The 23,751-nt window shown below is 38.6% G+C and overlaps 1 protein-coding gene across 3 annotated transcripts in view; it reads right to left on the bottom strand.

Annotated features, from left to right (window-relative positions):
- Window positions 1-23,751, bottom strand: part of JMY (junction mediating and regulatory protein, p53 cofactor) — a 65,086-nt gene that overhangs the window by 27,210 nt on the left and 14,125 nt on the right. For all 3 annotated transcript variants that reach the window (XM_086479324.1, XM_086479323.1, XM_086479326.1), the window contains one exon: window positions 16,496-16,669. In XM_086479324.1, the coding sequence (XP_086335450.1) occupies window positions 16,496-16,669 (174 nt within the window). The remainder of the gene's footprint in view (window positions 1-16,495; window positions 16,670-23,751) is intronic.

The raw sequence follows: 23,751 nt of genomic DNA, 5'->3' as shown, positions 1-23,751 counted from the left end.
TTTGCCAACAGCAACCAGTTTCAGGGTGGCTAAGAAAGAAAAACAAAAAGGAGAGAAAACTACCAGCAAATCACCATGGCTTCTATTCAACAGAAACAAAAACTCTTTGAAGTATTCCTTTCTGTTGAAAAAGTATATCCATGGTTTTGTTACTGTTCTTACTGGAAAAAGAAAAACCTCAAATGTAAATTTGAGTTGTCAGTATCTTTTTGTTAAATATCTTATTAGCTTCAGATAACAACCATGCTTCATCCAGGCTTTCTTCCAGCCTGGAGCATTTAATTCTGAAGTAAATGAATGCTCTTCAGTCAGAATGAAGCTGGAAACGGGGCATGTGTTGGGGTAGTGGTAAGTAACCATCAATGTTTTAGTAGTTTTTCTTTGTTATAGATGACATTAAAAACATATTTTCCTAGTGCCTGGGAGTTCAAGTATCTTTTCATTGTCAAGATCAAGGCAATTTTATTTTGAAGCAACAACTATCTGAAGCCAGTAAAAGAGCTGGAGTTTCTTTTAAAAATTAATATAAATATAGCTTTCTGTCCCCAAACTGTAATTTTTTACACATTTTTTAAATGGTAAGTTATTAAGTAGTGCCACTGCAGACTATATATCTAAGTAATGAAATAGGTAAGGTTGCTCCTGCAACACCAAAGCCTTAATTTTGAATATTTTTCATCAGTCAAGACGACAACTCCCTATAGACAAAACCACCCAAGCCCAAAAGTTTTCATAGTCTTATATGTCCCCAGATATTTTAACCTGAAGTTCTAATGCCTCAAATATTAATCTTGCTTTGACAAAGCTTCAATCTAGTCTCAAAGTGCCCTTCCACTCTATAGTTGAACAGCAAATGATCGGTTTTTAAGTGACTGTTCAGGATCTACCTTTGCATATCCACTTACCCCATCTCTTAGAGGGATGATTTTTACAAGTAAAAATATACAGATGCCTTTTAAGTGACTGTTAATTTCTTGAAAATGTTTAAAGTAGTTTAATAATGTATTTTAATCTACTTATATATTTCCGAAACCCTTAGAAAGGCAACAGGCAAAATAAAGATGTAGACAAATGGTGAGTGAATAATAATTTTACCAGATAGGTTGTAACATGCAATTTGATAGAGCACATACGTACCACGACTTCCACAGGAATGGTTATAAGTGGACAGACAAGAGTTTCCAAATAAATGTCAAACTATGTATATACCAGTGCATGATGACTGATGAAGTTAATTCTTTCTATTTACACAGAACTCTGAAACAGCAAGTCCCTTTGAGAAGCAGGATAAAAAACATTACAGTTAAGCCTTCCTTTTCTATTCCTTGGTAGAGATGATGTAATTTTATACTGGAACTGACATAGGATCCCCCAGCAAAGTGAGTAATGTTCTTGTTAGGCATCGTTTCTAAGAGAGTAAGAAGCCTTGAAGTAACATTTCTTTATAAACATTTGCCTGCCAAAACATTATTCACACATGATGCAAGCTGAAGAGGTTTATGATGGCATAATAAATTACATCTTTGATCCCTAGAGCAAGTATTTACAAGTAACAAAAAAAGGAAGCACCTTTTCATTAACTGCAATCCCAGTTATGCCAGCCAGAGGAAACTGAGGTTCATGGTGACAAATTCAGAATGAGAAAGTTCAAGAATAAACAAGAGCTGCAAATGCTCTGAAAGTGTGTCATCCATGCCACCTTTCACACTGAGGTCATTCATACAGCAAGGCACAGAAAACCCAAGAAACCTTTGCTTTAGCAATACCCACACAAGCATGCACATTTATATGCAACTGTAAGCAGATGGTCATGATCCTGCAAAGCAGAGAAGATGGGGTTGTATATGTTTATGACGATGGACCTGTAGTTACTGATGCATCCCTTTATGCGTCTGTTCATATACACATTCACATTTGAAAGACACTGAGCAGCATACTCCACAAATGACTACCATCTGGAACACAGTCCCCAAGTACTTGCATTAATAAGAACAGACCAACATCATGCCTTAAGGCTGCAGCAACAGTGGCACGCTTAAAAATCTGAAAGTAGCCCCAGAAAGATACACAGGACAGAAGCATCTCCCTAATGCTGCTTCAGCTGACCTGGCCTGACATTTAGCAGTCTCATAGCCTGTACCTACACAGCTTGTTACCTAGCAAGAGAGTCCAACCCTCAGAATTATTGACCATAAACATGAATAGATGAAGATTCTTCTTGAAGGGTCTTGTAGTACAATCAAAAGACCAAGGTACAGATAATGTTCACATACAGACTGCATTCTGCCACCTGGATAAGAGAAACACGCACAATGTCAACCTTCTGGCTCTGAAGCCATGAAATGATAGAGGAGGGATGTGCTGGTTTTGGCTGGGACAGAGATAATTTTCTTCATAGTAGCTGGTGGGGGGCTCTGTTTTGGATTTCTGATACACACAGTGTTGATAACACAGAGATGTCCGAGTTACTGCTCAGCAGTGCTTACAGAGCATCAAGGCCTTTTCTGCTTCCCACACGATCCCACCAGCAAGTAGGCTGCAGGTGCACAAAAGGTTTGGAGGGGACATAGCCAGGACAGCCGACCCCAACTGATCACAGGAATATTCAAAGAATCACAGAATGGTAGGGGTTGGAAGGCACCTCAAAAGATCATCTAGTCCAACCCCCCCGCCAGAGCAGGACCACCTAGAGTAGATCACACAGGAACGTGTCCAGGCAGGTTTTGAATGTCTCCAGAGAAGGAGACTCCACAGCCTCTCTGGGCAGCCTGTTCCAGGGCTCTGTCACCCTCACAGTGAAAAAGTTTTTCCTTATGTTAATGTGGAACCTCCTATGCTCCAGTTTGCACCCACTGCCCCTTGTCCTGTCATTTGCCATCACTGAGAAGAGCCCGGCTCCATCCTCCTGACACTCACCCTGTACGTATTGATAAACATTCATGAGGTCACCCCTCAGTCTCCTCCAAGTTGAAGAGACCCAGCTCCCTCAGCCGTTCATCAGAAGGGAGATGTTCCACCCCCTTCATCATCTCTGTGGCTCTGCGCTGGACTCTTTCCAGCAGCTCCCTGCCCTTCCTGAACTGAGGGGCCCAGAACTGGACACACTATTCCAGATGGGGTCTCACCAGGGCAGAGTAGAGGGGGAGGAGAACCTCTCTCAACCTGCTAACCACACCCCTTCTAATACACCCCAGGAGGCCACTGGCCTTCTTGGCCACAAGGGCACCTTGCTGGCTCATGGCCATCCTGCTGTCCACCAGGACCCCCAGGTCCCTTTCCCCTACGCTACTCTCTGAGAGCTCAGTCCCCAACCTATACTGGTACACAGGGTTTTTATTTCTCAGATGCAAGACTCTACACTTGCCCTTGTTATATTTCATTAAATTTCTCCCTATACCATATGGCATCATGCTCAGCAATAAAAGCAGGGGGAAGAAGAAGGAAGAGGGGGACATTTGTAGTGATGGTGTTTGTCTTCCCAAGTAATGGTTACACATGATGGAGCCCTGCTTTCCTAGAGATGGCTGAACAATGCCTGCCAACGGAAAACAGTGAATGAATTCCTTGTTTTGTTTCGCTTGCATGCATGCTTTTCACTTTATCTATTAAACTATCTCTATCTCAATCCATGAGTCTTCTCACTTTTACCTGCCTGATTCTCTCCCCCATCCCACCAAGTGAGCAGCTGGGTGCTGCTTAGTTGCCAGCTGGGGTTAAACCATAACAAGAAAGGAGGCTCTCATTGTTTCAAAGGGAACGTCCATACAATAGGTGAAGACAGACTCTAGGTGCCAGTGGGAAACAGTCTTTGACAGCTGAAAAACCCCAGCTGCTTCCTTAAGAAAGGTGGCTAGCTAGGAGCTGAGGATGAACCTTAAATTGAAAAGCTTGTTCCCTTCACATCCAACGCTGCTGGACTAGAGTACACTGCTTATTCCAACAACCACTTAGCAGTTATGCCAGCCAGAGGAAACTGAGGTTCATGGTGACAAATTCAGAATGAGAAAGTTCAAGAATAAACAAGAGCTGCAAATGCTCAGAAGATCGAGGCTCCCAGGCTCATTCCTGCAGTAGCAGTCCTCAGCCACAGAGGTCTATGTTACTCTTTGGATAGTGTAGTTAAATTTAGCGTAACACACTGTGGCCACCTGCTGCCAGCAAAAGGAATCTCAGACCATTCATGGGGCAGTAGGAGTCAAATGAATCAAAAAAAAATTCAGGGAAGTTAATTATCTATCAGCAATGCCAGGAGCTTGGTACTGCGTATTACAAACATAGCGAGTCTCTTACCTAGAGCAGACAGAGATATTCTCATGCAAGGGGGAAGGAAAGCAACCAATTTGCTTTAATATTTTACTTCATAAGAGGATTCAATTTTGGGAAAAGCAGATTTGTCAGAAGGAGACTCAAGAAAGGTACTCAATCATCACAGTCTGCACTGTGTCCTTCAAGACAGGTCCTTGCTTCCCAGCATTGTTTCTATCAGGTCAATGACATTCTGAGTGGCAGAGAACTTTTAAGAGTTCACATTGGTACACTGGAAATTGCAGAGTCTAGCTGTCTGCTGCTCCCAGCAGGCTTCTGGTGTTCCTGCCCAAACTTACTTTTCTGGGTTTGCCTGACATAGACACTTTTTAGCCTCTGAAAGCCTCTCCATTGACCTGAACCTGCTCCAGTGCTCCCCATGGGAAAACCAACCTCCTCCCATCCAGCCAGTGCATTCAATTTCTCCATCAAGAAATATAACAAAAAACCCCAGAGTTATTAAAAAAAAAAGTGTAAAAGAAAATACTATTAGCAACCTTTCCAAAGGTATTTACTGTCATTCTTTATAACCAAAACCAAATAACTGTGACAAGCTGAAAAGCTAGGGAGGAAAGACAGGGAACCTGACTCTGGAGGTTGCAGCTTATGAAGTATATACAGCAGCTTTCCTCCCTGACTACATCACCTTCATGGTGGAAGTGACCACTCTCTCTGTTTATCCTAGCTAAGAATTTAAAAATGAAAAGGGAAACACATGTGGACCATTAAATATTAACATGAACAGGCTCGTGATTTTTGAAGACTTTATCTTCTAGATTCTCTTCAATAATTAATTACCTTGATGTAAGGCAATAACTATTATTATGGAATTAAAGGAAGCTCTTCGGTGCTTCTGCATTCCATTACTGTTTGCAATGCATGCATCACGTCTACGCTTCATTTTGCTCACTGCACACCTTCATGATGCCAGCATCTTTTGTTTTTACAGTTCATAAAAGAGCACAGGTCATTTTAAAGACTAAACAGAAATGCATTTCTTTAAATTACTATCGTCCACACTAGATATGGGTAAGAGAAACCACAGAAGAATTGAAATGGACAGAGTGAGGAAAGAAAAACTAAGAAGTGCTGCCATCTAATTGACACTTCTTTTAAACATATGTATATTTCTGATTCAGTGAAAATTTATTTTAGCTGAAAATTAAGAAACTCTGGTACAAGTTTTTTCTAACCTAAAAGGCTTTTCAGTTCCCCAACATTTTCTCAAACTCACTTTTTGGTCTGAAAGTTACTCATTTGGACTCAAAGTTCTGGAGAAAGTATGGTCTAGCAGAAAAATATCTCATCTCACAACTAGATCACATAGCCAAATTTCAGTTTCTCTTCTAGCAACCATTTTCTCAAAAAAAAAAAAAATCCAGCTATTCTTCCTAAAAAAACCCTATATTCTTTTTGAGAAGAATCCAAGCCTTATGGTAAAATTGGCTAAGATTTTTTTTTCCTGACTATGAAACTCGCTTTTGAAGACTTTCAAGTTTTGCAAGCTTTACTTCAGATAATGCTTTGAAACTAAGAAAGCGATGAAAGCTTTCACAAAAGTGGTTGTCAGAAAGCACATAAGAAGAGGAAGAAACAGCAGAAGCCATTAACTTCAACCCATCATGGAAACATTTCTTTCCATCAGCAATTGCTTCAGGGTAATGGAACACGAAAGAACAAATTTCTACACCGTATGGATATGTTTCTGAAGAAAAACAGATTAGTTCTTCAGAGGAACCAAACTGAAAGGAGGTCCATAATCTAACCTGTGAGCAAGTGAGAATGAATCAAAAAGGCAAGGCTCTTCTACTGGAAACATTCTTCTCTGGGATATTCACAGATTGTTGGTGAGTTTTGAAGAGAGCAAAGTAAGCTTACTGTGAGAAGATACAAGAAACAGGCCTGCAACTATAGAATTTTGTTACATTTTGTATAGTATACATCTCCTAAATAAAAAAATAGCCCTCAAGGGTCTTTAACGCTTTCCAGGTTATTTCTGAAGACAGCTAGGACTACAATGGACAAGACCAACAGAAACAGACTTAGGCCAGGTCACATTATAGCTTTGGCAGGGATCTGTCACATCTCTCCCGCTCGTTTTGTTATCCTTCTTCTAGACACACTTGTAACAGACAGAAAAGGAGAAAAACATGAGATGTAACAGTAGCAGGTCAGTTAATCATGACAACAAAAAATGTAAGTTGACGGAGCACTACAGATGGCAGACACGATATACAAAAAGGAAACAGCTTCATACATAAAGGAGTGTTTCGGCTCAAACACTCACCTACCTCAACACATTCCAGGAGGCCAAACAATCAATTCCAACCCACAGCCTGCTGCATATAGTAACCAGAAAGCATGCATTTCAGCTTTATAACCCATTTAGGGACTTCTCAACATTAGCCTTACAGGTTTTAATTTAACTGTGGTCCCAGCTGGTAACACAAACCCAGCACTATTTCCCAAAATATGTTATAATTCCATCTGTACAGCCCAAATATATTAAGTGAAAGCATTCATCTGTGAAAAAGGCTTTACAGTTTTACCGGTTTTATCCTAACAAATACTTACATGGGCTTTAATGTTAATACATGCAAACTAACTTAGATTGGATGGTCTAGTCTCCTTAAAGTATCTGGAGGCTGGGACTAGCAATACAAGCTACAGGGGTTTTGATTATCTTAATCAAAACACAGGAGAATGACATACTCAATTCAATAAAAATAAAGACTCTAAAGGAAGTAACAAACTAAAAAGCAAACAAGATGTTAGGATATACAGAAAGAACACTGAACAATAATGTTGTACTGCAAAGCCCAGTGGTGAATGTCTTTTCTGGAACTATGGAGAATGCTGTAAAATTATGAAGTATTCAAAAGAGAAAAATCATAGAAGATTAAGGTTATGACAAGAGTAAGAGGAATGACTGGTATTATTCAACTGTTTTTTTCCCCAGACACATAAAACTGTATAAAAAGGAGCATTAAAACCACTAAGTTAAAGTATTCTATATTGGTAATTGACAGAATTAAGGCTAAATTGTGCACCCCGACTTATGCCTTCCTTATTTATCCATATGTATATCATAAAACCTTTATTTACATTTCAGCTTCACTGACTGAGCTCCAGGCTGAAAAAAGTTCACCTTCAAAAAGAACGCTTTATCTTAAAAAAACGTGTATTTTTTAACAAGATACATTCTAGTAGACACATTTGAAAACTTTGTTTAAGCAAGTGAGCTCCAGTGTCAAAGCAAGTGGGTTTGAGTAATTCCGGATGTTCTAGGTTCTGTTTGTGGATGAAAATGATTGGATGGAGTTTTAAATCTTCAGTTAAAAAAAACCCTTAATGTATACAATAGACAAAACGTTAAGCAGATCAATCAAGAATTCCTCAAAATATGATTGACAATTTATATATACAGATATATTAAAAAAAAAGGAAAATAATAGGGGCACAAGTATTAGACAAGAAAAAAATCAGATTAAACACCTATAAGTACCCATGAATAGAAATACCGAAAATAGCTGTAACAACTGCAAATAAAGCCCTACAAGATCCAGTATGAGCCAGCAAATATCATGAAAGCTTACAAAAATTGTTTTTTCAGAGCACTACTAAAAAAAAAAAAAAAGGACTAGATTTCAAACTCTTACAGATTTAGGTAAACATGAACTTGCAAACTTTACACTCTCATGATCACGTTTTTCTGTCTTTAAAGACCTTAAGCTCCTTTCCTTGCCCTCCACATCCTGCATAACATTACATCAAAGCTGCTTCTTTCTTCCTTTCTCCTTCCCCATCTCCAACTCTGCAAAGTGAAAAAAAAAAAAAATCACACACCTCTACTTTTCCCCCTCCTTTACTCTAATCTTTTCAGGGACACACAATTTAGTATTTTCTCTGTGTTTAACATCCTTTCAGAATTTCATCAAGATGCTTTTATGAATGAACACTCTGATTCTGCACCTTTCTACACCGTTTTTCCCCATACCCTAATCTTAGCTCAGATCCAAGGCTGTCCCCACCCTTGCTTCCAACTGTAATTATTACTAGCACTTGGAGGAAAAAAAAATTAAGACACGAGGTATGGATAAATTGATAACTTCCAACTTCTGTTACTTTACGGCTTTAGAGGCTTCCTGAGTTGATGGCTAAACTGAATCATTGTTAATAGCCACTGATGGTCTGTCTCTTTCTGGAACACATATATACTTAGTGTACATAGTTACTATGGAAATTATTACCACAGAGCATGTAAGGGGTGTTCAGTAAGGGTTTAATTGTTTTTCCTTTATTTGCAGGCCGTTTCAAAGCACCACGAGTTCAATGAGAGGCCCCTGGGGTTTTTTACCATAACAAAGACTGAAAGAAATCATTCAATTTTTTATTCCCCTTATCATTCACGATTTATAGATCTCTCTCTTATCTTACATGAATCACATGCTTTCCAAACGAAGGCAATCTGATTCATTTGTTCTGCCCTTGAATTGAGGCTGTTTGCAGGGAAATACCCTTACTATCCTCACTGCCAACCTGTAACTATTCTGATCCTACAGTATGTTTTAGAGAGGGAAAAACTAAAACTGCAGCATTCAAAGTGCGAGTGTACCACACACATATACAAAGATGTGATGTAATTTTTAATTTTGTTTGCCCCCCCCAATTCTAAACCTTTCTTTCCTCTTTCAAAATGCTGAATGGCAAGCTATTTTCAGGGAACTCCAAGATAATTCTCGCACCTTCTTCCTCAGGAGTAACAGTTAATTAAGTGTGTACAAATGTGGATGTATACTTTCGCAGGTTGTCATCACTCTTCTACATATGCATTACTTTTTGTTTACTGACAATTTCACCTACCATTTTATTCTTGAGCCCATCCTTTTGTAGGAGAACTTTAAAAACAAGACAAACAACAACAAACCTTTTGGCATTCAAACATAATGAGATTTTTCTACAAGTCTTATTAATCAGTTGTACAGTTGAACATCCAGAGCAGTTTTGTACTGTATTTGCTTTGCAGACAGGCAGATTTAAGTGATTAGATACAAGCCAGCCACAGTTCTGTAGTCAGCAACCTCATTCCTAGAGTTCAGTTTCCTCACTGATTCAGAGTACCTGCCTGCCTTCTATCAGTTCACCTGTTCAGAGCATTATTTTTTCAGAAAGCCCATAAAACCCTATTTCTAATCAGCAAAATGTTTTGCTATGAGTTCATACAATAGTCTAGAGGATTTATAGTTCAGTATGTAAACAGAGACTGGCATACAACCCTTCTTCAACAGACTTTGAGATTATAAAGACTATCACAGCATAAGTCAGCATACTACACCACTTTCTCAAACAAGAGAGCAATATTTTCGTCAAACTTTGACTTTAATCTGCAAATCCAGACATTTTTCATAAACTCAGATCACCACTTCTCTACTCTACAGGTTTTTCAAAGGCCAAGTTTCTTTAATTATGATTTCTCATTATGTGAGGACACACCTTCAACTGCAGATATACCAAAAGAGACAAGACTACTTTGAAGTGTTTCTCCACTGAGTACTATCTTATCTTTTTTTACCACAGATTTTTCATCAACTTGTCAGCCAGTCACTAGTCTGTAACCATGGGAGGGTGTGGTTCGCAAAAGTGAGAGGAATGAAATTAAGCTGACTGTCATGCAATAATCTATACATTTTAATCAGTGCTGCTTTAGTGCCCTCCAGCATGCCTTGTGTAGCTTTGTTTCCACGTTTTTCACTGCAAGACCACCATACACTCAAAAATATTGCATGAGGCTTAAAAAAACCCTAAAAATGCATCAGTTATTCAAAAGCCAATGATAAAAACATGGATTTAGTATACAGAACTCATCTATTTGATGCATGGGAACAACACTACAAATTAAGAGTACGAAGCACTGATGTCCACTCCCTTCCCTGAGACATCTTCAGTTGATTGTGAGACTTTTTTTAAGTATTGTCTCTTTAAGTATTTAAGTAACTCTATTTTGTTAGCTACCCTAATCACTAAATTTATCCTCTCCTTTGAATTTGTTTCATATTTCTGAAAATACTTTTTAACTAAAAGTGAAAGTGTTCAATGTAACGTAATTTATTTCTAAGTATTCAATTTGACACAAATCGAAGTTGAATTAGTTACAAGGTTCACTACTGCAATTCACTATCAAGTATTAAACAGACAAGCAAATCCACATATGGTTGAGCCAGAACTGTATTTTCAACGGTACCAGTATCTGCTTAAAGAATCTTGAAAGGGAAGCCAAACATAGACTAATAAAGCATTCTACAATTTCAAAAAAAAAAAATAGTAATTTGATGAATTATCAAGCTGCATATGCTGCTCCAATCTCTTATTTCCAGTGCTAGACTTCAACATCAGTGTAAAGTCCTTAAAAACCCCTCACACTCAAGTGAATTAACGTGTCAACATAAAATAATGAATACGTATGGAATGAACCTAAGAATGCTTTTAAATATATTTAATACATAATAACATTTTAATGTTCTTATTTCCTGGAGATGAATGCAGAGGTAATGACGACTGTAGTCTCTCTCACCTGTATCAAGATACTATCAGTTCTCAGTTAAACAACTCCAGTCTAGCTCACACCTTCAAGAATGCTTGTGTCAAAGTTTTGCTGGCATCTACATGCAGGTTACAAAACAATTTATCTTAGATTTTATCTTCAGTCTAATACCAAGCACATTAACAAAAAAAATTTTTAAAAAGCATAAAAAAAGAAAGCCTCCCAGTGATTTCACCTGGGGTTTGATCCAACAACATGCCTAATCAACATGACTGTCAAGTACTATCCACAATTATAAGACCATAAAAATTCAAAGTTACAAGGTAGTTTCTTTCTCTCTATGAAGACTGGTGAACACAACTGTACATACACAAAAGGCTTTGGGGTTTTGCCCGTGAAGGTATTATTTTGAAAGATTTTTTTTTCTTTTTTAAATAACCAGATTTGGTACCCCATATCAAAGAATACTTTGTATCTTTGTCTTAGAGGGCTTAAAGCTCGATCATATTAACCTGTCAGTAAGTTCTATAGCCAAATATCAACCACTAACCGGTCCCTCCTCTCCATACTATATATGGAAGATCTGACAAAATTAAGAATTAACTATCTGAAATCAAAGGCACCAGAGCACAGATTCCTACTCTGCTTCTTCAAAATTTCAGGAGTATTTCACCTTCAGGTTTCCAGCTACTGATGCCTACCACGTCCCACTTTTCTGCTATGGTAACATGTATTCTTAACATACAAAAAAATTCGCTAAATTTTCACACAGAAATGATCCATTCTGATAAATGAAAAATTTCTGGTTAGAAATGTGAAACATTTTTAGGATCAAAAGCATTACAGCTTTTTTCAGTTTATCAGAAGTCTGATTTCTAGCCAAAAGATCATCTTAAAATCCATTCAGAATTCAAAATTAATGCTAGATAAAATAATCTATAAGTATTGTTTGCCCTCTGGCTTTAAGTTCATACTTGTCTTCCAGATTTTTGGAAAAATACAGAGATAGTCCAAAACATATAATACAGCATTTGAATATCAAGCTTCATTTGCCTGATGCCTACGTTACATCCGAGAGTCTGAAATAGGAAGAAATGGACAAGCAACCCAAACAGCAAAATTAACATGCTAAAATTCACTGCTTGAATGTCTTTACATATTATACATCTAAACCAGCAACAGTCCAGAAATAATGAAATTTACAAATGCCTGTACAAACTCAGCACAGCTTTTGTGTAGATAGATTATAATACTGCCTTAAATCCTTTATTATACCTTCTCCAGCATTCAGTGAACATTATTATAGGTTTGACTGTCTGGCTGGCTTATCAATACAACTTTTCACGCTTACCTTACAAAATATGGTCATACCAAACACATAGAGTATGTTTAGTAAGCATATCTACATTATAATCTTGAAATGAGTACAGACTTTCCTCTTTAATGAGCATTTCTCAATTTGATAATACCATTCATTACTAATTGGCTTTTATTGCGTGTCCATCACAAAAGCCTTAGGGCGAGCAGGATTATTCCCATATCATATATATATATATATATATATATATATATATATAAAAAAAATAAGTACCAACAGTGCTGTGCTTGCAGTTTCCAATTCTTTCAAGAATGCATGGTATCTGGTAAGCATTTTACCATGCTTAGAGTGAGGTCCCCATGGATTTGAGCAGCGCATACAAATATTAAGCATTTATACAAACAAAACTAGGTTCCTGAAGCTGGGACCCAAAAAAATGAAAAAATGAGACACGTATCAGTACCAAACGTATTGCTCTAGGGTCAGATGACTAGTAGAAATTTCAGTTTTCCAGAGCGACATTTCATTTAAAAATAAGCCATCTTTTCCTCCTTCCATAATCTTCAACCTTTTTCATTATGTTTTCCAAATCCAGCAATATTTAAGTGCTTCACAGTACAGCTTTGATTCCTCACCTGTACAAAACTGTCCTGGTTTGGGCTAAATCAGAACTAATTCTGGTTTAGTGCTTTTAACTTTTCAGTTAAGTCTCCTTTAGCTAACTGCACTTTCTGAAACCGCAGTATGTTTTTCAAGACAGTGACTGCTTCTAGCAGTGATAAGGCCTGATGTTTACAGTCCATACCAAGGAATGGTGTGCAGAGAGGCCTTTGCTTATACTTATTCTTGTAGTGACCAAGGTCACTGCTAAATCTTGTACCCCATGTTGGGGTGCCGGGAGTGGAAAAGGGTCACCCCTGCAGGGAGGAGAGAACTGGACAGGTGACCCAAACCTGACCAACAGGGTATTCCATCATAATACACGCCGTATTCAGTATAAAGCTGAGAGATCACGAGGGTCAGTCTCTCTCTTCTTCAATGGCCGACATGTGAGGAGGACTCTGTCCTTCTGCCATCGATCCCGACCCGTGCATCCCTGAATCCAGTGCCTGAGTCCAGCTCCTGCATCCCGTCCCTGCCTGCTGCCGAGTCCAGCCTGGGACTGCCCCAGTGCCAGACCTGCAGTGTGGTCCTGACGTATCGTCATCAGGGTGGGGGGAGCTGGGTTCAGTATTGGTTTTGTATCTATTTGTATATATTTGTACATACTGTATATATTTCATTATTTCATTATTCTTTTCTTTTCTTTTATTGTTATTGTTTCATTAAAGCTGTTTTAGTTTTCTTTTCCAAACCATAAAGTCTCTCCCTTGTTCTCTCTCCTTTTCCCTTTCGGGAGGGGAGAGGCGTTAGTAGAGAGCATCTGTCATTCGTTAGTGGCCGGCCCAGCCTCAAACCGTGACAGAAACGAATCCATCCTTCACATTGAGTCAAATCAAACTAAAATATAAAAACAACAAAGAAAAAAAAAAAAAAAGACTTCTATCATGTCTAAGATGGAAAACTCTAATCCGCATTTTCAAGGTTCTAAATGTTTTAACTTTGTTACAAACTTCATTATGGATTGTTTTGATGGGTTTTTTTTCCCAAGAAAGAATCTGCAGAGAATACAGCTGTCCTACTCTAATAAGCCTCTGCTGAGCAAACAGAATGTCATGTTTCTTTCTGCAGGCTTGTCTTTTCCTAAAAGTTTCACGGCCACAGCAGAAATTTAACACACAGATAATACATCTTCCAATTTTTATGTCTTGCTCCAAAAGGAGAAGACACTAAATACTCTTCTCAAAGATTATAGGCAAAGCAATTCATTTGCTCTTAAACTCATTCTTATAACTAACAAAACTGATTAAAATTAAAAAACCCAAATTCTTAAAATCAAACTAAAACAACTTCCCCACATATCAAAAAACAGATGCGTAATACAGAAAAGGTCTAAAAATATTAAATAAATTGCAGGAGGCATATGCAATCTTGACTAAATACCAATATTTGTATTCAAGCTTAATTATCCTTGTGACTTATTTTTTCATTTTAGTAACACCCTACCCTTCCCTACACCCAAACTTTCTCTCTCTCTTTGTCACTCTATACGTAAACAGTATCGTATGTTCACAGGTCCCATTTCACCAAGGTCATAAGCATCAGAAATACTTCTGTTATGCATGAAAACAAAGATAACCCCAGTCATAAGGGTTTATTGAAACCTAAGGATCTTTGTTCCACTATTAAGCCTGCCAGAAAAGCACATGCAGCAAGTTAACATAAACCATTTCATGCACAAGTTCTATTTATAAAGCAATTCTTCTACCCTAGCTACCCAGCATAATATATATTTTGTCATCATAGATACAAGTACTGCTTTCTCTCAAACAACGAAATGAAAAACAAGAGATGGCATCTTTCTCTACCACATAATACAGATGACCAAGTTTTATAACTCAAAAATTGCCAAGTTAGGAAGAGAACTCAATGTACATTAGCTGCAACTATGTATGACTAAAATAATCCACCACAGAACATGTCTCTGAAGCTTACCACGGTTATTCTTTCAGGAAAAATAGAAAACGAGGTGATTTCACAGTATCACAGAACAGTAGGGGTTGGAAGGGACCTTGGGAGATCATCTAGTCCAACCCTCCTGCTAAAGCAGGTTCACCTACAGCAGATTACACAGGACTGTGCCCAGGCAGGTTTTGAATATCTCCAGAGAAGGAGACTCCTCTGGGCAGCCTGTTCCAGCGCTCTGTCACCCTCAGAGTAAAGAAGTTTTTCCTCATGTTGAGGCAGAACTTCCTGTGCTCCAGTTTGTGCCCGTTGCCCCTTGTCCTGTCACTGGACACCACTGAAAAGAGCCTGGCCCCATCCTCTTGACACCTGCCCTTTAGATATTTACAAGCACTGACAAGATCCCCTCTCAGTCTTCTCCAGGCTAAAGAGGCCCAGGTCTCTCAGCCTTTCCTCATCAAAGCTGGAATTCAAGAGACCGCTGAAGTGAAGAAAAAGAAAAAAAAAAAAAAAACAAAAACAACAAACCACAACACAACTCTCAATTTATACTTCCTACTCAATATATTTACCTTTTCTCGTTTGACCAAAGAACCCCCAAAAAATTATCTTTTCCTCTGCTATAAATTTAAGTAAAATGGGAAATATTTCATCATACTCTGAAGGTGGCTTTTTATTAAACATAGTGTTCATAATCTTCAACCATGTAATACATCTGAAAAAAATATTCATCCCAATTCTCTATGCAGCAGCATCTATCATTCAAAGGAAAAAACACTTTACTTTTCAAATATCATCCCATTATCTCACCAAGTTAGTTTCAGATTGCTGACTTTCTGAAAAATTAATTTAGGGACATAGCAATAGCTCAAAATAAAACTAGTTTTGGAATCTTAAATCCTCTTGCCTCCCTCCCTCATTCTATACTCAAAACCAGTAAAAACAACCCCACACCTATATTCTTAAACTGAAACCAGTAAAAACACTGTTGTCTAATTGAAAAAGGTGGCAAGATGAGATAAATTGACATTTGCAATACAGATTAAGTGACACAAACCCATTTTAGCTTCTATGTTACAACACACACATCAGAAAAATCAGAAGGCTACAGTCTTAATTGTCTGCATAGGAACTAATGATTTTATCAAAAGTACTTCTGAGATGCAAAAAAGATGACATCTGTTCTTTTTGGTGAAGTATTTAAAATTAGAATTATTTTTTAAAAAACAAACATACACATTGTATAAACAGTAATATTCTTCAGCTGTCTATACTTTTTTAGCTCTTAGGAAAAGATACTGTTAAAGTGTTACAAGAAATTACATGCATCTAATACACTTCCATGTTTCAGATTACATGAAAACTACTGACTTCCCATGGTTTCTCAGAAAACTAAAATGAAAACTAACTTCTTGCGTAATCTCTTAAAAGAATCACCTATAGCATAGATACTACACATACATCACCTTCTATTTTATATATTAGCTGTTTTTCCCTGTAATCACAAAATCGCAAGTTTCACCTATTAAATTCAGCAATTAATTTGAACAGTCACACACAGTCACTTAAACACGTGATGGTTAGATACATATGTCAGAGACATTCTCACTCTTCAAAAGCACTCCTCTGAGTGGAGAAACAAGAAAAATAGGGTCAACATCTAGTGGAGAAACCATCACTGCATATACTGCACGATAAAAGTAGTAAATAGTAACTAAAAAGCATTATTTCCCCATTAATAAGAAGTTCGGTTACCTTTACCATACCTTTATCTGTTGTCTTCTAAGCATTGCAAGTTCCCTCATATCTCGGAATGGCTGTAGTAAGTACTGGTAGAGCTCCGTTGTAGCTTCTGCAAGACTACTGTAGGCTTCATCTTCCATTTGATACAGTTCAAGCAGTTCCACCATGCTTTCAGTGTTCTTATGTTTTTCCAGAAGCTGTAGAAAAAGTGTCAATTTTAGCGAATGTATTCAAACATTCCTGTTAAAAGTGAGTCATTTAAAAATACTTTCTAGCCTATCCTCTTGTATTATCTTTCCTCTCCCACAAAATCATCACTCAGACAAACAAAGAAAAAAATCTTAATCCTCACCCACATCCTGAATTTAGCCAGTGAAGTATGAGCACATCTCTGATAACCTTAACCCAAAATGTGCAGCACTTCTATTGATTTTTCTTTACAAAAATCTCTTCAAGGTAATGAATATGAGCACAAAAAACAACTTAGTGCAAGCATCTATAATTCAGTAATCAGATACGCTACTTCACACATTTCCCACTTTCAGGTTTCAGGGTGGGGGCGGGGTGATAGGCAAAGAGACAAAAGAGAAGTCATATTAAGATCTTTCTAGCTTTTGGGGGGGTGTGGGGGGTGGTGTGTGTTTTGCCTATCTGTACTTTGGACCCACACAGGCCCATTGTATCAGTGCAATTCCAGACACAGAGGAGAATCTACATGAAACAAAACAGTGATCTGCATTTCTAGTAATTTTGCCTTCCAGTTTATGACTTTAGCCTAGACAGTTTAGGCAAGAAATTTCAAATGCAAAAAGCTTCCATTAGTTGTTGGTTTGTTGTTTTTTTTTTTTAAAAAAAAAAAAAAGGAAATTATGTAAGTATTATAACCTTTTAAAAATACTTAAAACAGTTTTTGTTTTAATTCAGATAAGAAAACACAGCAAAGGCTGTCCAATCCTTCCTTTAGTTCTTACAAAGCTGAAAATTCATCTGTTCCCACAAATTTGTTACAATGTATGACTTTAGATGCAAAACAAGCATATAAATTATTTTGGACACTTGCCTGGACAGACCTCACATGCTGCTGGAAAACTACCATTTCTAAAAAAATACTCAACTGTTTAACAAAAACTAATCTCGTACAGACATGTGGACTACTTGATGTATTTACAAAGGCAAGATTATGTGAAACTAATTCCCCGCTTATATAATTTTCAAAGTCAAAGTCTCTTGTCCTTAATATTATCCTCTCAAAAGCACATTTTCACAGTCCAAGTTTATTTCAACTTAATATAGATTAGGAACACTATGGAATAATATCATAGTATCTTTTATATGTTCATTCAAGTTGGATGCCAAGATTCTCAGTACACTCAACTGCATCAAGTATTACTGGAAGACAAAATAGAGGGAACTGCAGATCAGAAATTGAAGCTCTGGTCAACAGTTCTTTGGTGTCTGTTCATTTATATCCCAGGACAGTCAAGAGATGTCTTGATGACCATACTGTCTACTCAGTTTGCTTCACTACATTTATATTACTATGCTGTGTATGTATTACTATGCTCAAGCCACTCACGGCAAGAAGGGTCTCTATTATTAGCGGCAGCTCCACAGCACACTGTAATCTTAATTTCCTTTTAGTTGCTTGGACTTTTCGCATCTTCTTGTTAAATAAATTTACACCTTTGTTTCATCATGAAACCCTACTACTATTCTACTAGAATACGAATACTAGAAGGCAACAAAAAATTGACAAAAATTAGAGAAAACTTATCACCATTTAAAGGAGAATCTTAAGTAATTTCATTCCAGGAACAGAACAATACACCACAGGGCTTTTTTTTTGCCTTTTCAGACCACTCTCAAGGCCTATTTAATAGTTCCGAAATTCTGTAAGACAGTCACAACTCTGCAGAAGTTAGAGTGAAAGTGCCAAGAAATGAAGGACCATATAAATTTTATGACCATCAGCGTAGTACAAAAACATCTTGAGGACACTAAAAGCAAGTATCTACTTAAAATTAGTTGGTTGTTTAGTGAAAATCATGTCCATCACTGGAAATGCTATGATAATGTCCTAGTTTAGCTGGGATAGAATCACAGCCCAGCCATGCTAGGCAGGTTGTTAGCAGTTTTGAGTCACCAGGGCAGCTGACCTGAGTTAGCTACAGGTGTAGCCCAGACCACAATATCATGGTCACGATAAAGGGGAAGGTTGGCTGAGGAGAGAGTGCTCCTGTGGGGTTCCTCCTGCTCCTCCTCTGGCTTCTCCCAAGGACTGCTCTCTGGTCAATTGTGATGACTGGATATTCATTTGGCTAAGTAAATCTCTGTTGGTATTGGTGCTGTTTTCACTAAATCTGTTTCACTTCTACCCATGGATCTGCTCTCCTTCTTCCCCAATTCCCCTCCCTGGCTGGTGAGGGTTCGTTGGGTGATCAAGCAACTGTTACAGGTTTAGCCCCAGGTACAGGCTAAACGTAGATAAGTAATGAATTATCACTACACTCTTGCGCATACAGAAGATAAGTAAATGGACATTATTCAAGGTCTTGTCCATGTGCAGTTCTAGTTGGTCTGTTCTTGGGGTTACCCTAATCCTCAAACCCCTCAGCAATACCAAACCCCCAATAAAAAAAAATACAAGCAAGGGCAAGTTATTCATAGGGAATACATTTATATTCTTAAATTGTTAACACACGGTAAGCAACCATTCTTCCTTTTTAAGGCAATGATGCACACAGAATCTACTTCCTGTGCCTAATGAAGACCTTTCTGAATGAAAATGGTGATGAAACTTCATTTAAACTACAGTTGCCAGAAAAGATATACCAAAACACAAAAACTGATTGGGAAACCAGAGTATCACCTTATTTAGTTTGGAGCAAATACCAAAAAGCTATTGCATACAGATATTCTTCAAAACATGTAGGAGGAAGGTTACCAACCTGCGAGCACCAGTTACATGCAGCCTCATTACACCCATCCATCTATTAACATGTTCTTCTACAGGGCCATTCAGATAGCGTTTTGGTGAAAAACATCCCAGCATTAATCTTTTCTACAAAGTTCACAAACCAGCTCAAAATCATATCAAAATTATTTTTTTCCTGTCAGATCAGCAACACCATAAAATTGCTGCCTTAAATTCCACTCAGATTAAAAGTTACATGAGAGAAAAGAAATCAAAGAAGTGTAAAAAAAATCAGTTTTGAAAAAGAAAAACCACAACAGAGAAATTATGACATGCATTTGAAATCCTAGTTTTGATATGTGCCCAGGTGGCCAAGAAGGCCAACAGCATCCTGGCCTGTATCAGCAATAGTGTGGCCAGCAGGAGCAGGCCGGTGATCGTGCCCCTGTGCTGGGCACTGGTGAGGCCGCACCTCGAATACCGTGTGCGGTTTTGGGCCCCTCACTACAAGAAGGACATGGAGGTGCTGAAGTGTGTCCAGAGAAGGGCAACGAAGCTGGTGAGGGGTCTGGAGAACAGGTCTGATGAGGATCGGCTGAGGGAACTGGGGCTGTTTAGCCTGGAGAAGAGGAGGCTGAGGGGAGACCTTATTGCTCTCTACAACCACCTGAAAGGAGGTTGCAGTGAGGTGGGGGTCGGTCTCTTCTCTCAAGTAACAAGTGACAGGACAAGAGGAAATGGCCTCAAGTTGCGCCAGGGGAGGTTTCAATTGGACATTAAGATGTTTCTTCACCAGAAGGGTTATCAAGCACTGGAACAGGCTGCCCAGGGAAACGGTTGAATCACCATCCCCGGAGGTATTTAAAAGACATGTAGATGTGGTGCTTAGGGACATGGTTAGTGGTGGGCTTGGCAGTGCTAGGTTAATGGTTGGACTCGATGACCTTAAGGGTCTTTTCCAACCTAAATGATTCTATGATTCTATATATGCGGGGTAAAGGAACATAGAAGGGTCAGACTATTCTCTCTCACTTTTATGAACTGATGCAATTACCAATCACCAAGCCTTCACCAATATGGTGTGGTATGGCCAGAAGACTGATAGGTTTGATTCAGCTTCTAGACAGAGCCTTGTAAGCCTGATGAAGAGTCCAGGCTGCTTTATCGCCAACAATCCTAACGGGGCACTGACACAGGAGACAGATAGTGCTAAGCTGGCTGGATAGAGGACCTCTCTCACTTTGCTCTACAAAGCAGTCTGATGGAAGCTTTCCTGTTCTGGACCAAAGTCAGCTGAAGCATTTTTTTAGCTGGTTGTCATCCAGACAGTATTCAGACTATCAGATAACAATAATGCTTGGTCTAGCACAGAATCCACTGAATTAATAATGTCACAGGGCAAACCAGGCCCTCCATAGACTCACAGGTGGTTTAACCATGTATGTTCTGACCTTCACTCAGGCAGTATCTAGACAATACACTATATCAGAAACATGAAAATTCAGCTAATACCTTTTACTAAGATGGAGACATCGGTTAAGCTGGACAAATGCCTAAACCAATCTGGTACTTTAAAACCACACAGTTTTCAAGGTGTTAGCACAAAATACATGAACAATTTTTGTGGCATGTTTTATGCCCCACTCATGATTAATTCTCAGCACAGACACTGAGTGTTACTGTTCATTTACTTCATTAGTCTTGCTATGAATTTTTGGTTTTCACAGTTTTTTAAATTATATTATTTAAAATGGGTGGAGGAGGGTAGAGTAACATCCTGTACAGGCCTGACTAGCACTATACCCATTGAATACTGCATTTATTTTAAGAATCCTGTTTCACAGATGTTACATTGTTCACAGCTAAATGAATCCATATATTTTAGGCAACTATTATACACATAGACTCTAACCAGCAGGAAATGCATTTTTTTCCAATTTAACAGCACATATATTTGAACTATACAACAGATTATTTCTGTCTTCAGTATCTTGTTAAAAAATATTTTGTCCATAAATATTTAAAAGCATTACAGCAGACAGTGTAATTATGTGCAGGTTGACCTCAGTTCAAAGCGTAACCCAAAGCTTGATTTAATCATTGAAGAGTCAAGTCTTACATCTCCTTTGCTATTACTCCCACAACTTTCCCTGTTATTCCTATTTTACTTTGTGTATTTTATAAAAACATTGCAATATGACACATACCCATTTCCAGCTAAAATAGGCCATAAAGATATTTTTCAGTCTCTTCCTAAGCTTCTTCATATTTTTTGAATAGTAGTGATTTCAGAATACCCTATTTTCCCACAAATTTAGATTCTTGGAAGCCTCATAGTATTACTTGCTACTTCCAGGAAGAATTCTGATGATCTTTATCTGAAGCAGCCTGTTTAATATCACAGGGAGAACTAAGGATAGTTCTTCTCAGAGAGAACTACACTACTGCAGATAGTTTTTAGATACTCCATCCTTTTCACTGAACTGCAGTCCTAAGAGTAAAATAACAAACCCTTCTGCTGATACACTTGCAACAGTCTGCAATGAGCTCCAGACGAGTTCCAAAGAAGTAAAGCTCTAGAGAACATAAAATTTGTACGCAAAATTTTAGGAACAGAACTTAGACAAAAATTTCTTATATCAGAACATGCTTTAAATTGTTTCTATTCTCTCTCTTTTTAAGCTATCTTTAAGAAAACAACAACAAAAAAATCCTGTTAAAAGCAAATACACTCCCACATGTCCTCATGAGCATGAAATCTGTACTACAGGCAAACTATTTTTCTCTCTCTTACACACATGGTTCTGTATTTAAATGTTACCAGTTGTGGTTAAAAGATCAAGCCTTGCCAGGACATTTAGATTTCTGTTTGCATTGCCATCAACAATCAACAAAAGTGCATTTGCATTATTGTAGCAGCTAAATGCCCCAGTAACAGACCAAAGCCTGACTCTCCAATACAGATCTAAAATGTATTTTACTGTTGGGTCAGAAACCATCTAAGAATACAAAAGATGGGGACAGAATTGGGTTAGCATTAAGAAGGTAATACTGCCTACCATGAGAAGTGCTGCAAACAGCGCTACATCTGTCTAATCTCTTAAGATTAAAAGAAGATACAAACGAGTGAATTACATATCCAACTTATTTGGAAACCACACAGTTTTTGTAACTGGTACATGAAACAACCAACCACCTACTGAGCAGACAAAAATGTCCAAAGTTTTCAACCAGGCTTCTGAAGACAGGGAATTGGAAGTGTATGCTGATGCACTGCAAAGGTTAGTTTGGATTTGGGGGGATTTTCTAAGTGGCTGTTTACAGTAGGACTGAGCCAATTAAAATAATCAAACCAAATGCGCACGTAAAACACATGTAACAAGTTCAAAGTTTGCAGTTATTCTAAGAAACGAACACAAACGCATGCACACAAAACAACCCCCCCAAAAAAAAGATGATGGAAAGTAAAACACAAGGTGTTTAAAACACAAGAAAGATGTGTCTTCTAGACCTCTGAAGAGCTGCTCATACCAAGCAAGCCACATTATTCCTTTTTAAAACCTGTTTAAAACAGTCTTTTACCTGCATGCAGAGAGCCTGTGTAACTAAGCACATGTGTGCAGAGACGTATTGGGTGTAGGTGGCAAGGTTTTTGTAGCAGGGGTCTACAGGGGTGACATCTATGAGAAGAAGCTCCCCACATGTCTGAGAGAACCAGTGCCCGCTGACTCGAAGACGGACCTGCTGCTGGCCAAGGCCGAGCCCATCAGAGCGACAGTGGACGTGCCTCTGCGATAATTTAAAAAGGGGGGAAAACTGCTGCACAACAGCAGCCACAAGAGGGGAGTGAGAATATGGGAGGGAAACAACTCTGCCGACACCAAGGTCAGTGAAGAAGAAGGGGAAGGACGTGCTCCAGGTGCGAAAGCAGAGATTCCCCTACAGTCCATGGTGAAGAGGATGCTGAAGCAGGTTGTCCCTTGCAGCCCATGGAGGTCCACAGTGGAGCAGATATCCACCTGCAGCCCATGGAAGAACCCACATCAGACCAGGTGCATGTGCCATGAAGGAAGCTGTCACCCTGTGGAGAGCTCACACTGGAGCAGGCTTCTGTCACAGCACCTGTGAAGCCATGGGGAGGAGTCCAAACTGGAGTAGGTTTTCTGGCAGGACTTGTGACACCACAGGGGACCTATGCTAGAGCAGTCTGTTCCTGAGGGACTGTACACAGCAGAAAGGACCCACACTGGACAAGTTTGTGGAGGTCTGTCTCGGTTGGGTGGGACCCCACGCTGGAGTAGTGGAAGTGCACGAGGTGGAAAGAGTGGCAGAGACAACATGTGATGAACTGATCACAACGCCCGT

The sequence above is a fragment of the Leptosomus discolor genome, chromosome Z (genome assembly GCF_034619465.1).
Source record: "Leptosomus discolor isolate bLepDis1 chromosome Z, bLepDis1.hap2, whole genome shotgun sequence".
Lineage (NCBI taxonomy): Eukaryota > Metazoa > Chordata > Aves > Leptosomiformes > Leptosomidae > Leptosomus > Leptosomus discolor.
The sequence above is the reverse complement of the archived record's forward strand: the minus strand, read 5'-3'. Positions and strand labels throughout refer to the sequence as shown.